Here is a 19,075-nt window from a genome sequence, read left to right on the forward strand (position 1 = left end):
TCTTCCCTTTGACAAGGACCCAGGAGGAGGAGGGGAGGGGAGGGGAGGGGGGAGGGACCACATAGTGGCGCGAGGAGCGATTGAAGGGGCATTTTTTAAGCGAGGAATGAATCTGTGTCTGAATGTCTTTAGGCCAATCAGGAGCACGCATTTTGCAGCCGAGATGTCAAATTCTTAACACCCGTACGTCGCGGGCCGTAACATAGCGTTGTCATGTTTTGTCATATGCCAAAAGCATACTTTGAATTAATGACAAGTGCATTGCATCAATCGAGTGATCCTTTAATGCTGCTGAAATTAATATATTATTCCATAAATCAATATCAGGCTATCAGAAATGTGATTGCCACGGCCCTGGGAACTAGTGTCTAGTTTGCTATGGTACAAGTCGACAATAGCAGTGAGCTGAACGCTTGTCATTGCGGGTCTGTGAGAATGCAGCTGCAGAAGAATGAATTCACAATAGGAAATAATGAAAAGAAAGGCAAGGGATATACAAAGAACGCTGGGAGGGACTGAGCGCGTTCAGATGTGTGACCTCAACTGGTCTTAAGCTAGAATGAAACCGGGAAGACAATAATAAGTAGGGGGAAAAAGCAAGTGAAATTAGGCATACTATGGGGGGAAAAGGCGAGTTGTTTCAGGTTTTTCCTCATCTACTTTTCCTCATGTTTCTGAAGTGTTGTGTGAAAGGGCTAAATGCATGAGTCATGCAACCCATTTCACTTCCTTCACTCTTGAGTTCCTGCACTGCAGACCATACTCCTCCCCAACAGTATCGTGAGTAGGAGAAGTAGGAGAGTGAATGATTATATGCATGTCAAGTAATTAACATTTATGATAACCTTGATGTTAACACCAAGGTCATTTAGATTCAGTGAATTTTCAGTTAGAAATAATTACAACCACCCTATACTATTTGCACTTTGGACCTTGGCAAGACTTGGACTCCATTTTTGTGGACAATGTTTGGCAAGTAGGCCTCCCAACAATGGCCTCTATTATATGGCTCTTTTATGATGGCCCTAAAGTAATGACAAAGAAACCACATGAGTACAGCATCTTCTTTAAAAAAATGATTGAATCACAATTATGCCATTACAAATGACATAACATGATCATTTGGTACTTTCTCTTTGGGTCTACTGCTAATGACAAGGCTCTCAATGGGAGGCCATTTTCAGGTCCAAAGCTCAGTCTGTGTTTCCAACATGTAGAGCTAGCTCTTGATTGGAATCTGAAAATCAATGCCAAGAATAAAGTTTTACATCTCTTGAACAACCACTTCTCCAACCATTAACCAGATGCTGTGCGGCCATTTGTGTCATGATACAAAGTTTCACTAACAAATAACCACCAGTCACATTTCACATAGTGTTCAGAGATTGCCGTCCACAGAACCACACACAAGTCCATCTCAGCATGGAGGAGCTGCAGGAGTGTACAGAGAGTGCCAGGCTCTCTTTAGCCCTGCTCACGCTAAAGATGCAACATGTAAAAAGTGCAACCAGGGCCTACTTTCAGGTACAGCTTCTGTCTTCTGCACTTGAGAAAAACCAGACACTAATGGCATCCATTATGACATCACTCTATAACCAAAGCTTTTATAAATCCTGTGCCTGCATTTAAGTGTGCACAGTGCACACTAATACTGTGGTTAAACAGCGAGGGTGTGTCCGCCTGGCACAAGCCTCCATCTCTCGAAGACCTTACTGGACGGCAGGGGATGGCTAGCTCAATATGCTAGCGTGGTCTGTGACTGAGCTGAACGCTGGCTCAGTGTCCTTTTGGCTCTGTGAGGTTGGGAAGGCTGGTATTCCCCCGAAAAACTCCTCGTAAATCCTGAAGAGCCCCACCTCTCACACTTGTAACGATGACAGCTGCACACACAACCTAGGGTCTGAGTACTCACAGAGCTGGGACACACACACACACACACACACCAACAAAAACTAGGGAGGAAAACCGAGGCAGGCAGGCAGACACAAAGCAATATCCTTTAAATGCCAGCCTGGCTTTGTATCCTACAGTTACAGCATGGGAATAATGATTTTTGCATTGAAACTAATGCCTGGGAAACGCCCTTTCTCCACGATCATTGAGGCAGACATCTAGTCCAACACAAGATCGAATCTAAATGCTGCTATTATGGACCACGCCCATTGGTCCATTGGAACTACTGATGTTCTATGAACAGCATTTTAATCATGACCTTGGTGAGACACACACACACACACACACACACACAGACACACACACACACACACACACACACACACACCTGACCGTTAAAAAGGGCTTCAGTAGAACTAATAAAAATGCTTAATTAAAGAGTTTTTTTAATTTGTTTTTAGTGTGTCACATACGTACCGTACAACATAAAAAAGAACCACAAAAAGGTAAACAGAACCTCTCTGGTTGCTTTGAAATTCCATTTATTATTGAAATGGCACGATAAGATGAAAAGGCACAGATGGGGAACGAACAAATAACAAAAAAAATAACCATAATGCCAAATTGAGTCAGGAGAGGGTCTGTGTGGGCCTCAAGGTGAGAGACATTTTTAGAATATAGATAATCATGTCACTAGATCTGAGATAGCCATTATCATAACATCTAGCTGAAATTAATAACAAAATAATTCCCAATTTTTTTTCCAAAACTGATTGGTATAAATACTTCAAATTCCTATCATTACAGACAAAGACTTCATTATTCCCCAATCTTTCTTGTCCGCAGTTCAAAGTAATTGAGATATATATATATATATTTTTTTTTTACATACTATCCTAGGCCTAGCTCTAACCTACATTTCAAACAAGACATCATTATAAAGAACAAGAAGAAGCACCAAGGACAAAGCATTAGGAAGCCAGGAGGCGGCAGGGGAGTACTTCTGCATCATCCTCGTTCTCTACGCTCCTGTCCTCAGACTCTGAGCTGTCTGAGAGTCACTCCATGCTCGGACAGATCACATCTCCCTCAGGTTCCCATGAGTACCGTCCCGAAGCAATAAAAAGCATCATGTAAAAATGCATCCAGACATAAAACAGCCTACCACAACCAACTTTGATCATAAAAGTAGGTTATGCAAGTAAGATACAAGATGACAGCTGATGCTATGCACAGGTAATGTCTGTTGAAGGGGAACAAATGCAACACAACTAGACATAGATTCAGTAAACCTATTGGATCCAGTAGAAAACAAAATACATTTATAATAAATACCCTGTGTTCCATTACTAATCTAAGAGCTCTCCTCACAAGACCAAGCAGCGTTAAAGACACTGATAATCAGTGCAGTTCTGTGTTGCGGCTCCAACACATTATTGCTGTGGTTGGTTGGGAACGAACCATACAAGCCATTATTATGATTGTCAACCAGGGTTAGGGTTAGGGATATCACCATCCCCATCCTTTTCTATGCGTATGAGTTTTGGGCTCCTATTATCTGCAATGATCTGTACTATATTTGGCAATTCAAGGTGCTGTGTTTAGGATTAAGTGGAATCTTGCATCTTCCTGAGGCTGCAACCAACTGAATACCCAGCCCCCCACACCTCACAGTTTATAATGGAGGAGGAGGAGCTACGGTGACCGGTACTGGCCTGTAAAGAGCCAGTAAGTAATTCAAAATGATGTCATCATCTATGACAGCATCCAATAGCCATGTGTCAAGTGATGGTGGTTTCTTGATCGATTTTTGTTATTTGTATTTAGTTATTTAGTCTGTAAATCTACAGGTCATAGCTTACAAGTAAGATAGCAATTTTGATTCAAACTTAAAAACATTGCCGTTTGTCCATTCTGGGCTACTGTAGAAACATGGAGGTGAAACATGTCTAGCTTGGTGGAAGAGGAGCCCCATCCTATGTAGATATAAAGGGCACATTATAAAGTAAAGAAAAAACACAACCATTCTTATTTTCATGAGCGCATACACTAATTAAAACATACATTTTGGGTATTGTATTCCATTTCTGCCAAGTCTGTTGCACAGGATGCCACTCAATTCTACACACTTCACCTTTAAATAAGGATATTGAAGAGCATGACTGCTAAAATATAAAACACAGGACAGGAGAAGAGCAGAGAGTATATGGTGTACTACTCCTCTGTCTCCTGGTCCGACTGAATGCAGAAACCAATAAAGTGAGATAGTGAGTTTCTAAAACGGCTTAAGAAATTAGAAAAATACCAAATGCTAAGCATGGCACTACATACTACTTTAACCTTCTCAAGTAGAGTCTGTTGTTCCTTAAAACCAACCTGATAAAAGTACTTTTGTGCGACGGTAGCGCTGTGCAGTACTTCAAATAAAAACATGAAAGGTAACACTACAAAGTACACGAGAAAAAAACATGGACCATGTGAATAAAAAGTGTGCACGTGTTTCTCTGGGGCCACTGTACTATAGTATGTCCTAGAAGCAGAATTTCCGCTCCAAAGTCAAAGGCTTCATAAAAAACTCTGGATCCATATTCAGACAGAATATGAATCATTATGGTCTGGAGTTCACTTCCATGAGCACATTCCTCAATGGTTAAACCCGGGTCCTTTTTTTGACATCACTGCTGTTAACCCTTTCAGGTGAATGGCGGTGTTGGTTTTACAGCAACTAGCCCGGGAAGAGGTAAGAGGACAGTTTGGCCTGGAAGTAGTGCTGTGTGCAGTTCGGTACGGTGGCCAGCAGGGCGCACCAGTGAGGCACTAGTGAGGCTCCAACGGTCCTCTTCAGTTGACCAGGAGGACGTCCTCATAGGTCGTAGCTCTGTGGAAACAATTCAAGCAATTCAAAACTGTTGTTTTAAAACTTGAGTTTAAAAGAGACACTAGCTGATAAGCTCACTATAAACCTGAACTTGACCAATCTGATAAACATCACTCTGAAGTATCTTTGGATACGAATATCAAACATTTACTTCATCAAAATCAAAATCAAATTCAAAATCATCCACCAAGCAATAAAACATCAATCTCTCCAGGCTATTGCTTGTCGACTTGGCTATATAGCTACATATACACAGGAATTTTGTAGGATTTCTTTTACATTCCTACAATACAATATCTACATTATCTGCCACCTTTATGAAGAGGGTACAATAAGAAAACAAAACAGAAACAGACACAAACCAGAACACCTGGTTCTGGCCTCATGTGATCTCGAGTTACGGTAGCGCTCTACTGAGTGGGCGGTTCGGTTTGTTCGTCAATGTGTTCACCTGTCGCAGCAGCAGAAGATAGAGCAGGGCGAGGTCTCCACACCACGGAACTTGCCGGAGTTGGGCATGTCGGTGCACTCGGCGATGAAGGCCTGGAGGTCCGTGATGTGCATGGGCTCCTGGACTTGATGCTGCCAGAGATGTGGGGGGACTCGGGTTATTCTTCTAAAACTAAAACTTCTTCTAGGTGCACAGAAAAGAAACCTTTGAGGAGACCCTTCTCACAGAGGCATTGTCATAGGACAAACACAGGTGGTGTACTCATCTTCACTAGTTTAGTCTGCTAGCCGCGCCCTCGTACATGAAAGGAGCTGACCCCTAATTAGTTTAAAGCTTAATACAACCTGGACACATCTGTGGTCAACGCTGATCGATAGTGATTCCAATAATGTTATCAGTAACATCAAATTCTATAACTATTCTATTCTATTCTATAACTGATATATTCTGCAAATAAAAAATGCTTGTCAGCCCGTACCTCTCTTTGTTTATAATAATCTTTTCATCAACACTCACACTCCCTCAACCCCTCCCACTCAGGCCACCCAGCCGGCCGAGCTACGCTGCCTCACGTCACACAGTTGCCCAGCCAGTTAAAGTGGACAGAACACTGTTATTACAATCTTACACATTGTGACTTTAATTATGCTGCGATGCATCATGAAAAGAAAAAGGCAATATGGTGTTTTTAACCCAATATATAATTTTTATCATTTTGCCTTTACAATGTCCCCCTGGGTGGTACCTTGATGGTCTCGTACGCCCCGGTGATGAGGGCGATGAAGAGCGACAGCACCATGTAGATGAAGAGGGAGATGAAGGTGTAGAGGTAGACCTGGCTGAAGACCCAGACCAGGGTGCTGCTGCCCTCCAGGCCGGAGAAAGTCACGAACATGTCGTCGCCGTTGATGAGCGAGAACAGACACTCGGACACACTGGACAGGGTCCGGAACTACGGAGCCAGAGCAAAACACGCAGGTTCACAGGAAGTCGCCTTGGATATGAATAGCTGAACCCGCTTAATTAGCTGCGTTCAAACTTGTGTTTATGATAAAGCCTAGTAGTACTACTCCCTCGGAATCTAGGGTCCTCTGAGGAACAGCGTTATCAAAAAAATAACACCCATTGTTTGCCTATCATACCTCAGCCTGTGCTGAGATCCTTTCTAATAATGCGACTCTCACATTTCCATTTAAAAAAAATATCTTCACTTTTGAGTGCTGCTGGCCGCCTGTCAATGAAGGAGACGATGACGTAACAAACTGTCCCACAACGTTGAGAAGCTCAGAAACTCGGGTATAAACACAGAGTGACAATAAGGGTGACTGTGGGCCCCTGACCTTGACATGGTAGGGTCCCAGGACAATCCAGCCGCAGAAGCAGTAGCCCAGGTAGATCACCGCCACGCAGCAGCAGAACCGGATCACGTTGGGGAACGCCACCCGCAGCGTCAATATCAGGATCTGGAGTGGCACACACGCATGTGCATACACAGACAGACAGACAAACACACAGACAAACATACACACAGGCGTTAGCTGAGTATTAGCTGTGTGTGAAAACACATTTTATATAAAAAAATACTGACTTGAAATTGAAGTTAGTGAGAGAGGAAGTGAGGGAATGAGGAAGTGAATGAGGGAGTGAGGGAGTCAAATCTGGGCACATGCACCTGTGCTGCTGCTACTCACATTGTACTTCTGGAAGAAGGTGAGATAGCGGATGACTCCGACCCACACCAGGAGGGTGGAGGTCCCCAGCAGGATGCCACACAGGTCATAGGACGACATGGTCTGTTCATACAAACACACGGGACACACTTGTGATGTTCTGTCAAGACATGGGACACACTTAAGGACATAAGGACATGTTCTTTCAGGACTGACAAAAACACACACAAACACACCAACAGCAGTTTCTCCACCCTGGCAAAACTGCGCAAGTACGCAAACTTGATATAAATGTTATATAAGTGAGATATATTGTCATATTACTTGGTCGAGACGCAGAATGAAAGCTGTGAAAATAAGATGGATATCTTATGGTTGGATAACATGTGCTTAGGAAATCCTGTCCTATACAGTATGCAGCTATAGATTTTCCAGCATGAGAACTCCGCGACCACACACACACACTAAGGCTGACCTTTGACTCGATTCCTATCTTGATGAAGCTCCCTATGATGGTGAGGAAGTCGCTGATGATCAGGAGGATGTACCAGCCGTTGATAAACTCCATGCGGTCGGCCCAGCACACCTTGCGGCTCAGACTGTTCTTGAAGAATGCCACAAACTCCTGAAACACGTGGTCCAAAACAATAAACACAGATAGACACAGACAAGGGGGAGTGAGGGAGGTTGGCCCTGATCCGATTCCTTTATTGTGATACATGTTATGCTGAGGATCTGTTCTCTGGGTGGACCGCAGGCCCCATCACAGGGAATAAAGAAATCAAGAGTGGCCTTATTAGTTTAAGAGTCAGGCTGACCGAGAAGCCTGACCGAGAAGGCTGACCGAGAAGCCTAACTGACTTTTAGAAACTATGTTGGGAATTTAACCATTAAGAATTCCTCCCATCTACAAGATTTTTTCTACAAAATGGACCACCACCTCGATTTCCTAATAGTTGGTGGGGTCTCCTGCTGGGGTTAACCTTGTCTGCTTGAGAGGGCTCAAGTCCCTGATATGCTTGAAGCCAAATCAAAATTGGCACTTGATTAATGACGCGGGTCGCGTGGATGAGACATGCCTGGAAGAAAAACTGGCACAATCGTTCACGTGACGTGGTGGACCAATTGCTTCCATGATCGATGCCCAATGCCTGATTTTGTTGCTCACCTGCCTTACATGTCATTACAAACACAGAAATTTTAATTTAGTTTGAAGTGCATCAGCATTTAGTATTTAGGCGTGGGGGGTGGGTGGGTGTTCTCCTTACATTTTGCAGCACGATGCCCCGCAATATGGATCTTCCACACAGCACCAGGGACAGCAAGCACACCAGTATCACGACCACGTCGAAGGCCAGGCGGGCATAGTTTTCCACTGGAGGTAAGAGACAAGGCGGCGCCCAAGTTAGACCGATGGATAGCAGTAAATCCTGTTTGTACGCATGTGAAATAAGTCAAATGGATCCTATTTCTATTATGTCAGCTCTGTGTGATCAGACCAATGGATCCTATTTCTATTTTGAAAGCTCTGTGTAAACTCTGTGTGATCAGTCCAATGATTGACATTTGTATTGTTAGTGGCGCCATAACATCAGTCCACTAGATCCTATTTGTGTTATGTTTATGTCAAATCAGTAGCTCTGTGAAATCAGTCCAATGGAGACTGTTTGTATCTTGTTAGCTCTGTGATTGAGAATCTCTCTGAACCAAGTACAATATGAGGCCACACTTTTCCGGTCTCACATATTTAATGGGAGATTTGATTATATTCACAGAGAGGGTTAGAGGGTTAATTGAATCATGTTTCCCTCCTCACAGAACATGTTTCCCTCCTCAGAGAACATTTATGAATACTTCCAAACTGCAATTGGGCAATATGTAATGGTAATATGATCCTGTATTGTCACGTCTGACCTGACTGCCTCTGATCCCTCAACACTTCCGCATCTACAAATGTTTCGACAACCAGACATGCAGATATTGCTACATACCATATAGTGGCCGGTGAAGAAAGGCCTTGTAATAACTGGTAAGGTATCGAACCATACTTGTTGATTAAACAGATAATATGCTAGGGAGAGTCTTGCAGCATATCAACCAAGCCTTCCTGTAGTCTTCCTTTGAGTTTAATAAGCAAACTCATTTGTTCAGGCCGTCCTCCTTTCCGTCCCTATTAACTCACCCTGTCCCGAGACGCTGGGGAATTTGCACTCCTTGATGGTCGCCCGGTTTTCCAGCCTGATCTGGACCTTGCCGCTGTGGGCCTTGTTGTCCAGGACTATCTGTAGGCCGGGGGAAACAAACCAATCAACCACAAGCAATCTTGCATCCCACTCTATGAGTGACTCCATGCTGTTAAATTGGTGTGATTGAGGCAAATTAAGAGATTGCAAAGATAGTAAAATGTAATTATTCAATTAGGAAGGAGTGACAGAGAAGACGGATAAAATGTAATTAATGGTTTCCTAGAAATAGGTCAGAAAGGAAAAACCAAGAAAAGATTTTCAACCACTGCTGTTTTTTTTTTTTTTTTTGCCACCATGTCTGTGTGTACAGGAAACACTTACAGTTATGTAAAACGTGTAACAGTCAGGTATCTCATTGTTGATGATGGTCTGTATATTGATCGCCTTTAGCTGAAACTCTATGGTCACATTGATGAGCCTAGAGAATGAGAGGGTGAGGGAGAGGGTGAGAGAAAGAGGCATTGTGTTAAGACATGTTATCTCATTGTGTTTACCGACCAGGATATAACCTACCAATTAATATGGCCATTAGGATTAGATCACAGTCAATAAAACGGAAAGAAATCAGTGAGTGAGTGAAAGAGGGAGGCATTGTGTTCTATATGTAATCTCATTATATTTTATGACAAAGACATAACCTACAATAACCAGAGGGGTAGTCCATCAACCAAGCTAAGCGTAAAGCCGGGCTTATTTCGCTTAGCCGGGCTTCTTTCAGCTAGAGTTGCGTTCCATGAACGTGACTTAAGGGAACCTCCGCTAAGTAACCATGGCAATTTATCCGACCAAACTAACCTGGTCGGGAGCAGGTTAACTGTCAGGCTAACTTCAGCAGTGTTTCAGAGAAATCCATCTGTCAGCAACAATTGTACCATCAGAAGGTTCCGCCAAGCCTAGTCCTCACAATTCTCATAAATGTACATATATGAAGTACAAACAGCGTATATTTTCACTAAGGGTCTAAGATTAAATGATGTAAATGAAATAATTCAATGAATTGCTATCTATTGTTACTGTGGCTATTTTTTCAACACATTTTTACACAAGTCTATGTATTATCGCGTAATCAGCAATCAGCGGCTGGGTGAATTGTCTAGCACTTGCCCTGTGATACGCGTGACCCGAGTTTGCACGTATCACTCAAGTTCGAGTATTTCATAGTATTCTTGGCGTTGGCTTCATTTTGTAATTCACTTTACAAATTTTATTAATTCCCTAATTAAGAATATTCAAAGAAATGGAAAATAAATGGCATGAAAAGTTCTTTGATTTCTCTAGTAATCCTTCCTATATTACTAATTACGTGGGGCTTGAACCCCAGACGACCGGGTGCAAGTCCAACACGTTAACTCGAGACTATCTCCCTGCTTTCAAAGCCATGGTCAATATTCAATTAAAATATGTTACGCTTAATACTACTTATGCATTCAACAGATCGCCGATTTTTTTGCCAGGCAGCCTCCCTGTTTCTATTAATGGTTACAATGTTCCCTTTTTGAGTTATTATATGCTTGTACTCCACATAGACCTCCACAAACAGCTTCTGTTCGCCGCTGGAAAAGATCCCGCTCGGTCCTTTTCGGACATTTGATCCATGATTCGACATTCACGGTTATGGGGTGGTTACATATCTTGTGAACGCGTGTAATCCAGGATAACGTTAGCCTGGCTTGAACTAACCTGAGCAAGGCGCGGCTGAACTGCGTTGATGGAACGGCTTAAGCCTCAAGTGGAAGTTGGCTCTAGTTCTAACCGGGCTTAATCAACTAAGAGCCGGTTTCGTTAGCGACTTTGATGGAATACCCCTCAGGCCTCATAGGATAACACCACAGTTGATAACACTGAAACTTTAAGCTTCTGCTGTTGACATTTGTTGACATGGGAGACATGGAGCTGTAAGACACGTGAACACTGAAACCAGCCTTACTTGTGAAACTTGAGAGTGAAGTTCTTGTAGTTGTTTTTCAAAGAACCAGAACCAATGGGGGCAGACATTGGATTCACCCCGACACAGTCTGTCAAGGACAGGGGGAGGAAGAGGGAGAGATTCAGCAAAAAGAATAATCGAGAGAGAGAAAAGTATAATTTGCTGTCCCAATAGCTTTAGTCATGGTGAAATGTATTTGAACAATTTTATGCTAAGCTCAAAACCCTACTTGGGTTTCTCTCAAGTGGTCCGGTTCCTCTGAATGAAAGACTAGACACAGCAGGTTATTGAAGAGCAGGTGGGCAGTTTTCTCATGGATGCTTTACTTAGTAAGGATGCATTATGATAAGTTACTTGTGAACAAATGCATATTTACTAGGAGAGTGGTGGAATGTGCATGATAAAGTCCTTTACAAAATCAAATTTGAGCCTGTTGCTGTGATAGATAATAAGACTGTTTCGTAAACAGCGACCGTTGGGAGATGTGGTCTTTGGAAACCACAAAGCAGACGTGTTCTGGAGAACCAAATGTCCGTCTAGCATGAAACACACTTTTCTGATGCAGTGGAAATTCCAGCAGATTGTCAATTCTTGCGGTCTGTTCTCTGGGAAAGCTTACTAACACAACGTTTGGCTTATGACTCACTTTTATGTTCATGGTCACGTCCAAATAACCCAGAAGTCATGCCCACAAAAAGAGGAAGCACAGAAAAAAGGGAAACCATTTCGTGATTTGTTACAGTATTCGGGAATCAACGAGCATTGCTGGCAACATCGTTAGGGAGCCCATTTCAGAGTTCATATTATCAGACCTCAAAATCTAAAAAGGCTCAGCTGATTAAGAAATGCACACATTTTCCCTCTGTACTGACTGCACGATAGCTAGTCTGCGACGTGTCACAAGGTTGCCATGGGTCGTTACCATAGGGATAAATCCTCCCTTCCTAGATCTCACACCAAGAATACTTTCTTTTTTTTTGGATTTAGTTTAAAGGTTACATATTATCCCACCAGTGTGATTAGCCATTACAAGCCACGACCTAGATGTGTGCTGGATAGATCAGTCTACCAGCCTACCCAGTGGACTGTAAGCAAATGTTGCTCACCTATAAAGCACACATCTAGGTGGACACGCCCACTTGTGATGTCAGAAGAGGCAGATTTTCAAAACTGCTTGTAACGGCTAATCACACTCACACCTGGTGGTATAATATGTCACTGTTCCAAGTTTTTTGGATTGAGTTTAAAGTAGAACTGAACATAGGAATTCGGTCCCGCTTTAAACCAAATCCTATTGGAGCTGTCCGCTCAGCCTCCCGTACCGGTGATGATGTGGGGGTCGATGGTGAAGGTGTCATTGGCCGGGTCGATGCTGCCCTTCTTGTAGTACTGCTGGCAGAGGGACAGAGCGCTGCCGTTCACCCCCACCCCATACACGTAGGCATAGCGCCCGACCGTGGTGTTGGCCAGGTCCAGGTACTGGAGCCGGGATGGGAACACCTGTCATGTTAATGCAAGCCTTTCTGGGACGTAAACAGTCATTGGCCAGCCAGCATAGGACGCGCTCTGCCCGGCGTTCATGGGCAGGCCTCATGAAACAACAAGCACACCGCGTTGCACGCCGAGGAGCGAAGCGATGCAAAGCAAAACGTTTAGGAAGCGTTCTGAATGACACACACACAATTGTTTAGGTTCGACAGTTTCCAGAGCTCTCTTAATATGTATGACACAAAGCGCATCAAAAAAAACAAATCCACACTTATTCTATGATCCTGTATCTCGCAGACAAAGATGAAGAAGAGCAAGGCGTTCGTCTCACCTTTTCGATGGTGTAGGAGATGTGGTCGTAGAGGTCGCTCTGGGTGTAGACGGCGAAGTCGCTGGAGCCTTCGTCATATTCCTTGAGGAAGAGCTCCTTGAAGGTCATGGTGTTCTCCTCCTTGAAGCTCACCACCACCTGGTTACTCAAGCCAAACAACACCAGCTAGGAAGAGGGACACAGACCGAGAAAGAGCGACAGACACAGACAGACGGGGTAGCAGCGAGACGGAGACAGACAGTTAGACAGCGAGACTGAGCACCAAAATAATTGATAATTCAATGATTAAATATACTGTGCAACTTTACGATTACATATTGATTCATTTGTTGATTCAATTGTTGATTGATATACTGTATATCCGCAAATTTGTGTGACACCTCATCTCATAAGCATACAGCCACTCGGACTACCCTCACAAAGACAGCGTGCGATGCCTCAGTCCACCCACCGACCCGCAGCGTACCTGCACAGTGACGATGATGATCTTGAGCAGCTGCAGGCCTAACTTGATGGGCTTGCGGCCCTTGGCGTGGTACTTGTCACAGGGGCTCATGAAGAAGTACTTCAGGTTCCTGCGCAGGGCTTCCTCTTCTGGGTCGGCCGCCACCCAGTGACCCACCGGGTCCCTGAGTGACCCCGTCACGTCGTGGTGGTGGTTGCCATGGCTGTTCCCGTGGTGACAGTGGTCGCCGATGGTGTCGCTGCCGTGCTGAGGGATGGAGGATGACTCTCCGTTCCTCTCTGAGGGAGGGAGAGAAGGAGGGAGGTAGAGACAGAGAGAGAGAGAGAGAATTAGTAGTGGTAGCTAAATCTCTCCATCCTGGGACTACTTGAGCCATTTTAGCTCTTTAAATCCAAATCACCATTTTAACATGGAGCTCACGCTGTTTTTGTAGAAAAAGTAACTTAAGTAACAGTTTTTCCAGTTATATTATATTTTAGTGGATGTATTTGAATGTCTGCATCGCTCAATGATAACGTTTTGGTTATAAACTAGTATCTAGGAGTCACACAGTATATTAAGTCATATTGCAGGGTCAGACGATTTAAACAGTTTTTGTGTGTCACACAAAAAGAACATTGCTGTGTCTCCCCCTCCTACAGAGCCCATTTCAGCACCATGTCAGTAGACAGTTACAAGCCTACGAACGTCGTTAGAGCAGTGCACGCGCGTTCATGTTAAGAGGAGTTTTTGGAAACGCTCTGACCTTTTTTACGAAGGTTCGAAAGATCCTTCATGGGAATGATAGTACGCTAACTCAATGTGTTGACCAAACTGTGCAAAAGGGCTCTGGGTGAACTTTGAGTGTTTATGTGGTATGACTCGACCACACATGTGGCATAACAAAGCCTGTTTTTAAACACTCACAACCAACGTCCGTGACAACACTTAAACCATGACGACTGTCTGCCAACGCGATAACCACGACGACTGTCTGTGATGACATGATAAACATGACAACCGTTCCGGGCAACATGATGATGAGTTGATAACGGTGACGATCATGACCACCTGTTGTTCTTTGTTATCCCCTGCTGTTTCAGTTGCATTTTCAAGCATTTCGTGCATATAAACATGGATATGGGCCTATACATGAATGGAAAAATTAAAGACATATCAGAAAAACGACTTAATTGACCAACTAGTAACTAGGATATCAGGTCTAAACTGGCAGCAATGGGTTCATACTGGTGGCTGGGTACACCCACTGCAATCCACCACCGGCATCTTGTCATCGCAGAACGTTCCAGTACCTTAGAAACATGCTTATCTCTGAGGGAATAGTGAATACCTTTCTACGTTGCAGTCTAGCAGAGGCTGTCAAAGACCTGTCATCGTTGTGTGTCTTTATGCCTCTGGCACCAAACGTCAAGCTTTGATTCTGTTCCTCCAGCTTTTCGTGCAATCAAACAAGCCATTTGTCACCTTCTCAGTGTCGCTCGCTCACCTCGCCTACAAGACAGAGTCTGAGCTGCATCTTAACCAACCTGTCAAACAGCCAAGAATAGGCTTATAAATTGGGTTGGCTGTCACAATCCTGATCATCAAATTTTGATCATAAAGAGAAGCAGTACACTTTTTCCTGGCTGTGCTATTATGAATTACCCTCATGAGATCATCCAGGTATAAAGGTTTGCATTTCGCATGAATAGCAGTCGGGTGCCTTGACTGGGCAGTAATTGATTTCCACATATGGGCGCAGCCTCACATTGTTAAAGAAACTCTTAGGCTGTGTTCCACAAAGCATACTTTTTCTTTTTACTTGCAGTACGTACTGCAGCTACCCTTACAAAGTATGTACTGTTGCACACAGTATGCATGCCATTGGGAGATACTACAGGTGATTTCGCTGATTAGCACACCTGTAGTACCACCCATCGATTGGCGGGCTCAGTCGATGTCACATATCTTCTGCTGCACAGAGGATTGTGGGGCAGAATAGCCAAAAAGGCATGCTGAACTGCATACTGCGAAATGCGACAGGATGTAGTACAACATCCTGCTATTTGTGCTGCACTGCCTCTTCCTTATTGGGACATATTAAATAAATGTCTATGTTAGTTACGTTCATATTTCAGATAACAACTGTTTTGGATGCTATACTTTACGTTGGGGCCGCCATTGTTTTTTTTTTTTTCTGCAGGCAACGGCGCTCCTTGCTTTGTCATGAATTCAAATTCCCTCACCCTAGCGCCGATTGGTCCTATGTGATACCATTGGTCCTAGATCAGGATTGTCACACAATCTCACAAAAGGCACCTTCAAACACAAACATCCTCTCAAAACTCAACCAAGGCTTAAGATAAAGTGGGGAAAATCATGGCTAAAGATATAAACTAAGACAAAGTAATGTTGATCTTGTCGCAATTGTAGGAGAAACCAAACGGGAAAGACTGGACAAGATACTTTGTGGCGACTATACGTTCGATGGTTTCACCTACTTGAGCCAGCATGTCTCTTCCTAGACAAGAGTGTCTCTTCAGTTGTTAGGTTGCTGACCTGCTGTTCTTATTCTAGGGCTGAGGCAAGCCCATTGTCTGATATCAACAGCAATCAATCAAGATACATAAAGCCATACAATCACTCACATCACCGATAAGTAATGTCCATGCAAGTAAGAAATCAATCAGATGAACCGTAGGTAAGATATGAGTCAGTAACACAATCAAATCACTAGTAGGCAAGATAGTAAGCAACACAGTCAAAAGGCAGGAGAGAGTTAGAAAGCAAAAGTGAAATACATTTCTACCTCACATCTAGACCAATGGCCTTCCTTCACACATTTCCCAGCTAGATCTTGACAGCTATACAGCCCATGTGGCCTTTGCTCCACAGTCTCCACACAATCTCAGCTCTGTATTGCCCAACGAGGAGAGCATGCACGTTTAAGATGACAACGAGACAGAATTGGTCTAATTTTGGTCTCCCCAGGCACACAAGTCAGCAGGCCAGACAAACAAGGAAGTATTACTGCTGTGTTAGGTTGATAGCCTATATTGAACAAGAGGCTGGTGTCCGGAAGGTACACATTACATAAAATAAGTCAATAAGGACAATGCTTAAAAAGATAGCCATGTTGCTTGACTCACATAACCAAAGGACCTGTAAAGGCTGTTATTATTTTTCATCAAACTCATTGTAAATGGAGCCATTTACAATAATTATATTTTGGTAGGCTACATGTTATGCTGTGTGTATGTTTATACATTTTGATTGATAAAACATTATTTTTTCATAAAACAATCTAGTCTTCCCTTTTACTCTATGTCAGCGCCTATTAATATTCTGCGTATGACATTACTGTGCACACATTGTTTGCATATTACAACCAAAATGGATTCACTACTCATGTGGCTGATTTTTCGTGAAGTTCTATCCAAACCTTGAACCCAGTTGCTAGGCAGGCAGAGAGAGTGAAAGTTGGAAAATAAGTAGGGAGAAAGTCCCTTTTAACAATGAGGAACAGCAGTTATAATACCACAGTTATACAACACAGACTGAAATGTTGCTTAAACACAGGAAAATCATTCACAAATTATTGGGGTGTTGGTAATTTGTATTTTCTAAGTATTCGGGGGGTCCTTGTGATTAGTTTGTCTTTTACATCTTTGTGCCGTGTATCACATGATGGGGTTAACAGAACCCAAAACCACAATTGAAGAGGATTGCTTCCTAAAACTAACCAGCTGTGATGAACCACTTCTCAACTGACAAAACCTGTAAATGAATAACGTCCCTAGTCTTATGACTTAATCAGGATTTATATATTTAGGGTAGTTTATTCACAGAGTAGTTTCTGTGTCAAAAACATTGACACATATAAAGTATGTTCGGATCACTTGATAATATTCTGCTCCAACTACTAGACCTACTCATAATAACAGATGTTAATCTACAATGTCCAAATTGAATCGACTGATTCAAATCCATAGTATGTTGACCTCTATAGTAACTCAATAGAAGGTCATTTCAGAGCAAACACAACCTACATAGAGATGTATGTAGTGAGGCTCAGTGTTGATAACCATGGGCCGTGACAGTGCAGACCTTACCAAGTGTAGACTCCAAACGTCTATGTCACATACGTCTATGTCCTGACCTCAACCGTGGTTGCGTGTCTCATTGTTTGTTTGAAAAAAAAAGCTATGCAAGACAACAATAAAATATAAGAATGAAGCCAAAAGAATGTATCCACTTAACAAGTCAATATGGCGAGGGTGAAAGGCTGAACAGATCTTTGATGGCAGATAGTAGTCAAATCAGGGGCCAAATCAGGGCCAGCAACAGAGGGCGTGGGTGATGTTGTGGGTGTAGGACGATGAGGAAAGATACAGTCAATCAAACCATTACAAAACAAGACTACTGAATCATCTGGCCATTGCTACCAAAGTTGTATCGTGCAGCGGCTAAAGACTCACTGACAAGGGTCAAGGCAGCAAGATTTTGCCTGACAGTACTTGGATGCTAACAGGATGCTAACAGGATCTTGTTTGGCAGATTCCTGTAAAAAGGCCCCCCAACACCATGAAGAATAACAGAGTAGGTATTACCAGTGCTTCCAATGGGCATACTATATAACAGACTTTATAAGAAGGAGCACATTTAATCAATTTGGAGCTGAACAGCTGAGCTGAAGCTGAGCACAATTCAAAGTCAGCATTCCTTTTTAAAACTATGGAATTTACCATGTGTGAAACACGTGGAGCCATTTCTGAGTTAGAGGATTATGTCAGACGGACTTTCCAACTGAGAGCTTCTGTAGGGAGATATGGGACGGGGTTTGGGGGGGATGGTGGTGTAACTGGAGCGAAGTTATAACAATAGGCTTATTTAGAAGAACTCAGCAGCCTCAGTAAGTGAGGTCAAGAACTCAGTATCATTGTAACAGAAGTAGGATATCACCAATCAATGCTACAAAGCAAATTCGTAGGAAGGTTAATATAATAAAAATATGCAACAGGCATACTTACGTTCACTTTGCAAAACTTTGTAAAACCATGTTTATTTAAACGAAATGAAGGCACAAAGCCCGTTTCTATTTCCTGGGGAACCAATGTTGTTCTTTAAATACAGATTCACGATCGAAAAAGAAATGACACACTTCTGCAAATAATTAATACAGCTGTCACAGTAAGGCTATACAACAGCAGACAACAGCTGTCTTATTGTTATGTACTGAACTTGTTGCTATCCGTGGGAACGGGATTCATGTTTATGCCTACAAATAACGATCGCTATTTGAACAGTTGGATATTCGGCAATACTCTCCAGCAACAATAAAGAACATTTGGACATAATTACCAGAATCATCGTGGTTCCCACTTGCAGCCATGACTTTGGACGTGTTCAGAAGAAGTTTATTAATGCCAAAATAACAACACTGGCCCGATATATTCAGTCAGTCAACCGATGGCGACAAACACTTGTATCGGTCATAAATGTATAACGTGAACGGACGTATTATACATAATAAATAGGTGACAGTCTTCGGGAATATCCATGAGGCAGCGGGAGTAGCTCGGCAGTATTGTTGCCGCTGGCCGAAGCGCTTCCCTCAAGATCATGTGATGTAAACCACGTGACACAGCAAGGTGGAGAAAAAAAAAACACAATACGTACTTGTTGTGACTGACGCGTTTAGAGAGCATGAATTGAAAATGCAGATTTCCCTTTTCCGAAGATTTAA

At 43.0% G+C, this 19,075-nt stretch overlaps 1 protein-coding gene across 1 annotated transcript; it reads right to left on the reverse strand.

The window, feature by feature from the left end:
- Positions 1–2,428: 2,428 nt before the first annotated feature.
- Positions 2,429–18,919, reverse strand: mcoln1a (mucolipin TRP cation channel 1a). The gene is made up of 14 exons (XM_084466138.1): positions 18,691–18,919; positions 13,351–13,628; positions 12,885–13,049; positions 12,388–12,544; positions 11,066–11,153; positions 9,460–9,556; positions 9,075–9,174; positions 8,161–8,267; positions 7,368–7,517; positions 6,914–7,015; positions 6,563–6,685; positions 5,968–6,174; positions 5,223–5,353; positions 2,429–4,771 (listed from the first exon to the last, which is right to left on the reverse strand). Exons 1-14 carry the CDS (start codon positions 18,719–18,721, stop codon positions 4,735–4,737), a joined length of 1,773 nt encoding a protein of 590 aa, XP_084322264.1. The 5' UTR covers positions 18,722–18,919; the 3' UTR covers positions 2,429–4,734.
- Positions 18,920–19,075: the final 156 nt, after the last annotated feature.

Source organism: Micromesistius poutassou (assembly GCF_964030765.1).
Source record: "Micromesistius poutassou genome assembly, chromosome: 3".
Taxonomy (NCBI): Eukaryota; Metazoa; Chordata; class Actinopteri; order Gadiformes; family Gadidae; genus Micromesistius; species Micromesistius poutassou.

Excerpts from the sequence above, each read along its gene's own strand:
- mcoln1a (XM_084466138.1), bottom strand. The coding sequence starts at position 18,721 with ATGGCTGCAAGTGGGAACCACGATGATTCTG. Across the intron at positions 13,629-18,690 it reads TGGGAACCACGATGATTCTG|AGAGGAACGGAGAGTCATCC; the intron begins GTAATTATGTCC and ends TCCCTCCCTCAG. Across the intron at positions 7,016-7,367 it reads AGATAGGAATCGAGTCAAAG|ACCATGTCGTCCTATGACCT; the intron begins GTCAGCCTTAGT and ends TTGTATGAACAG.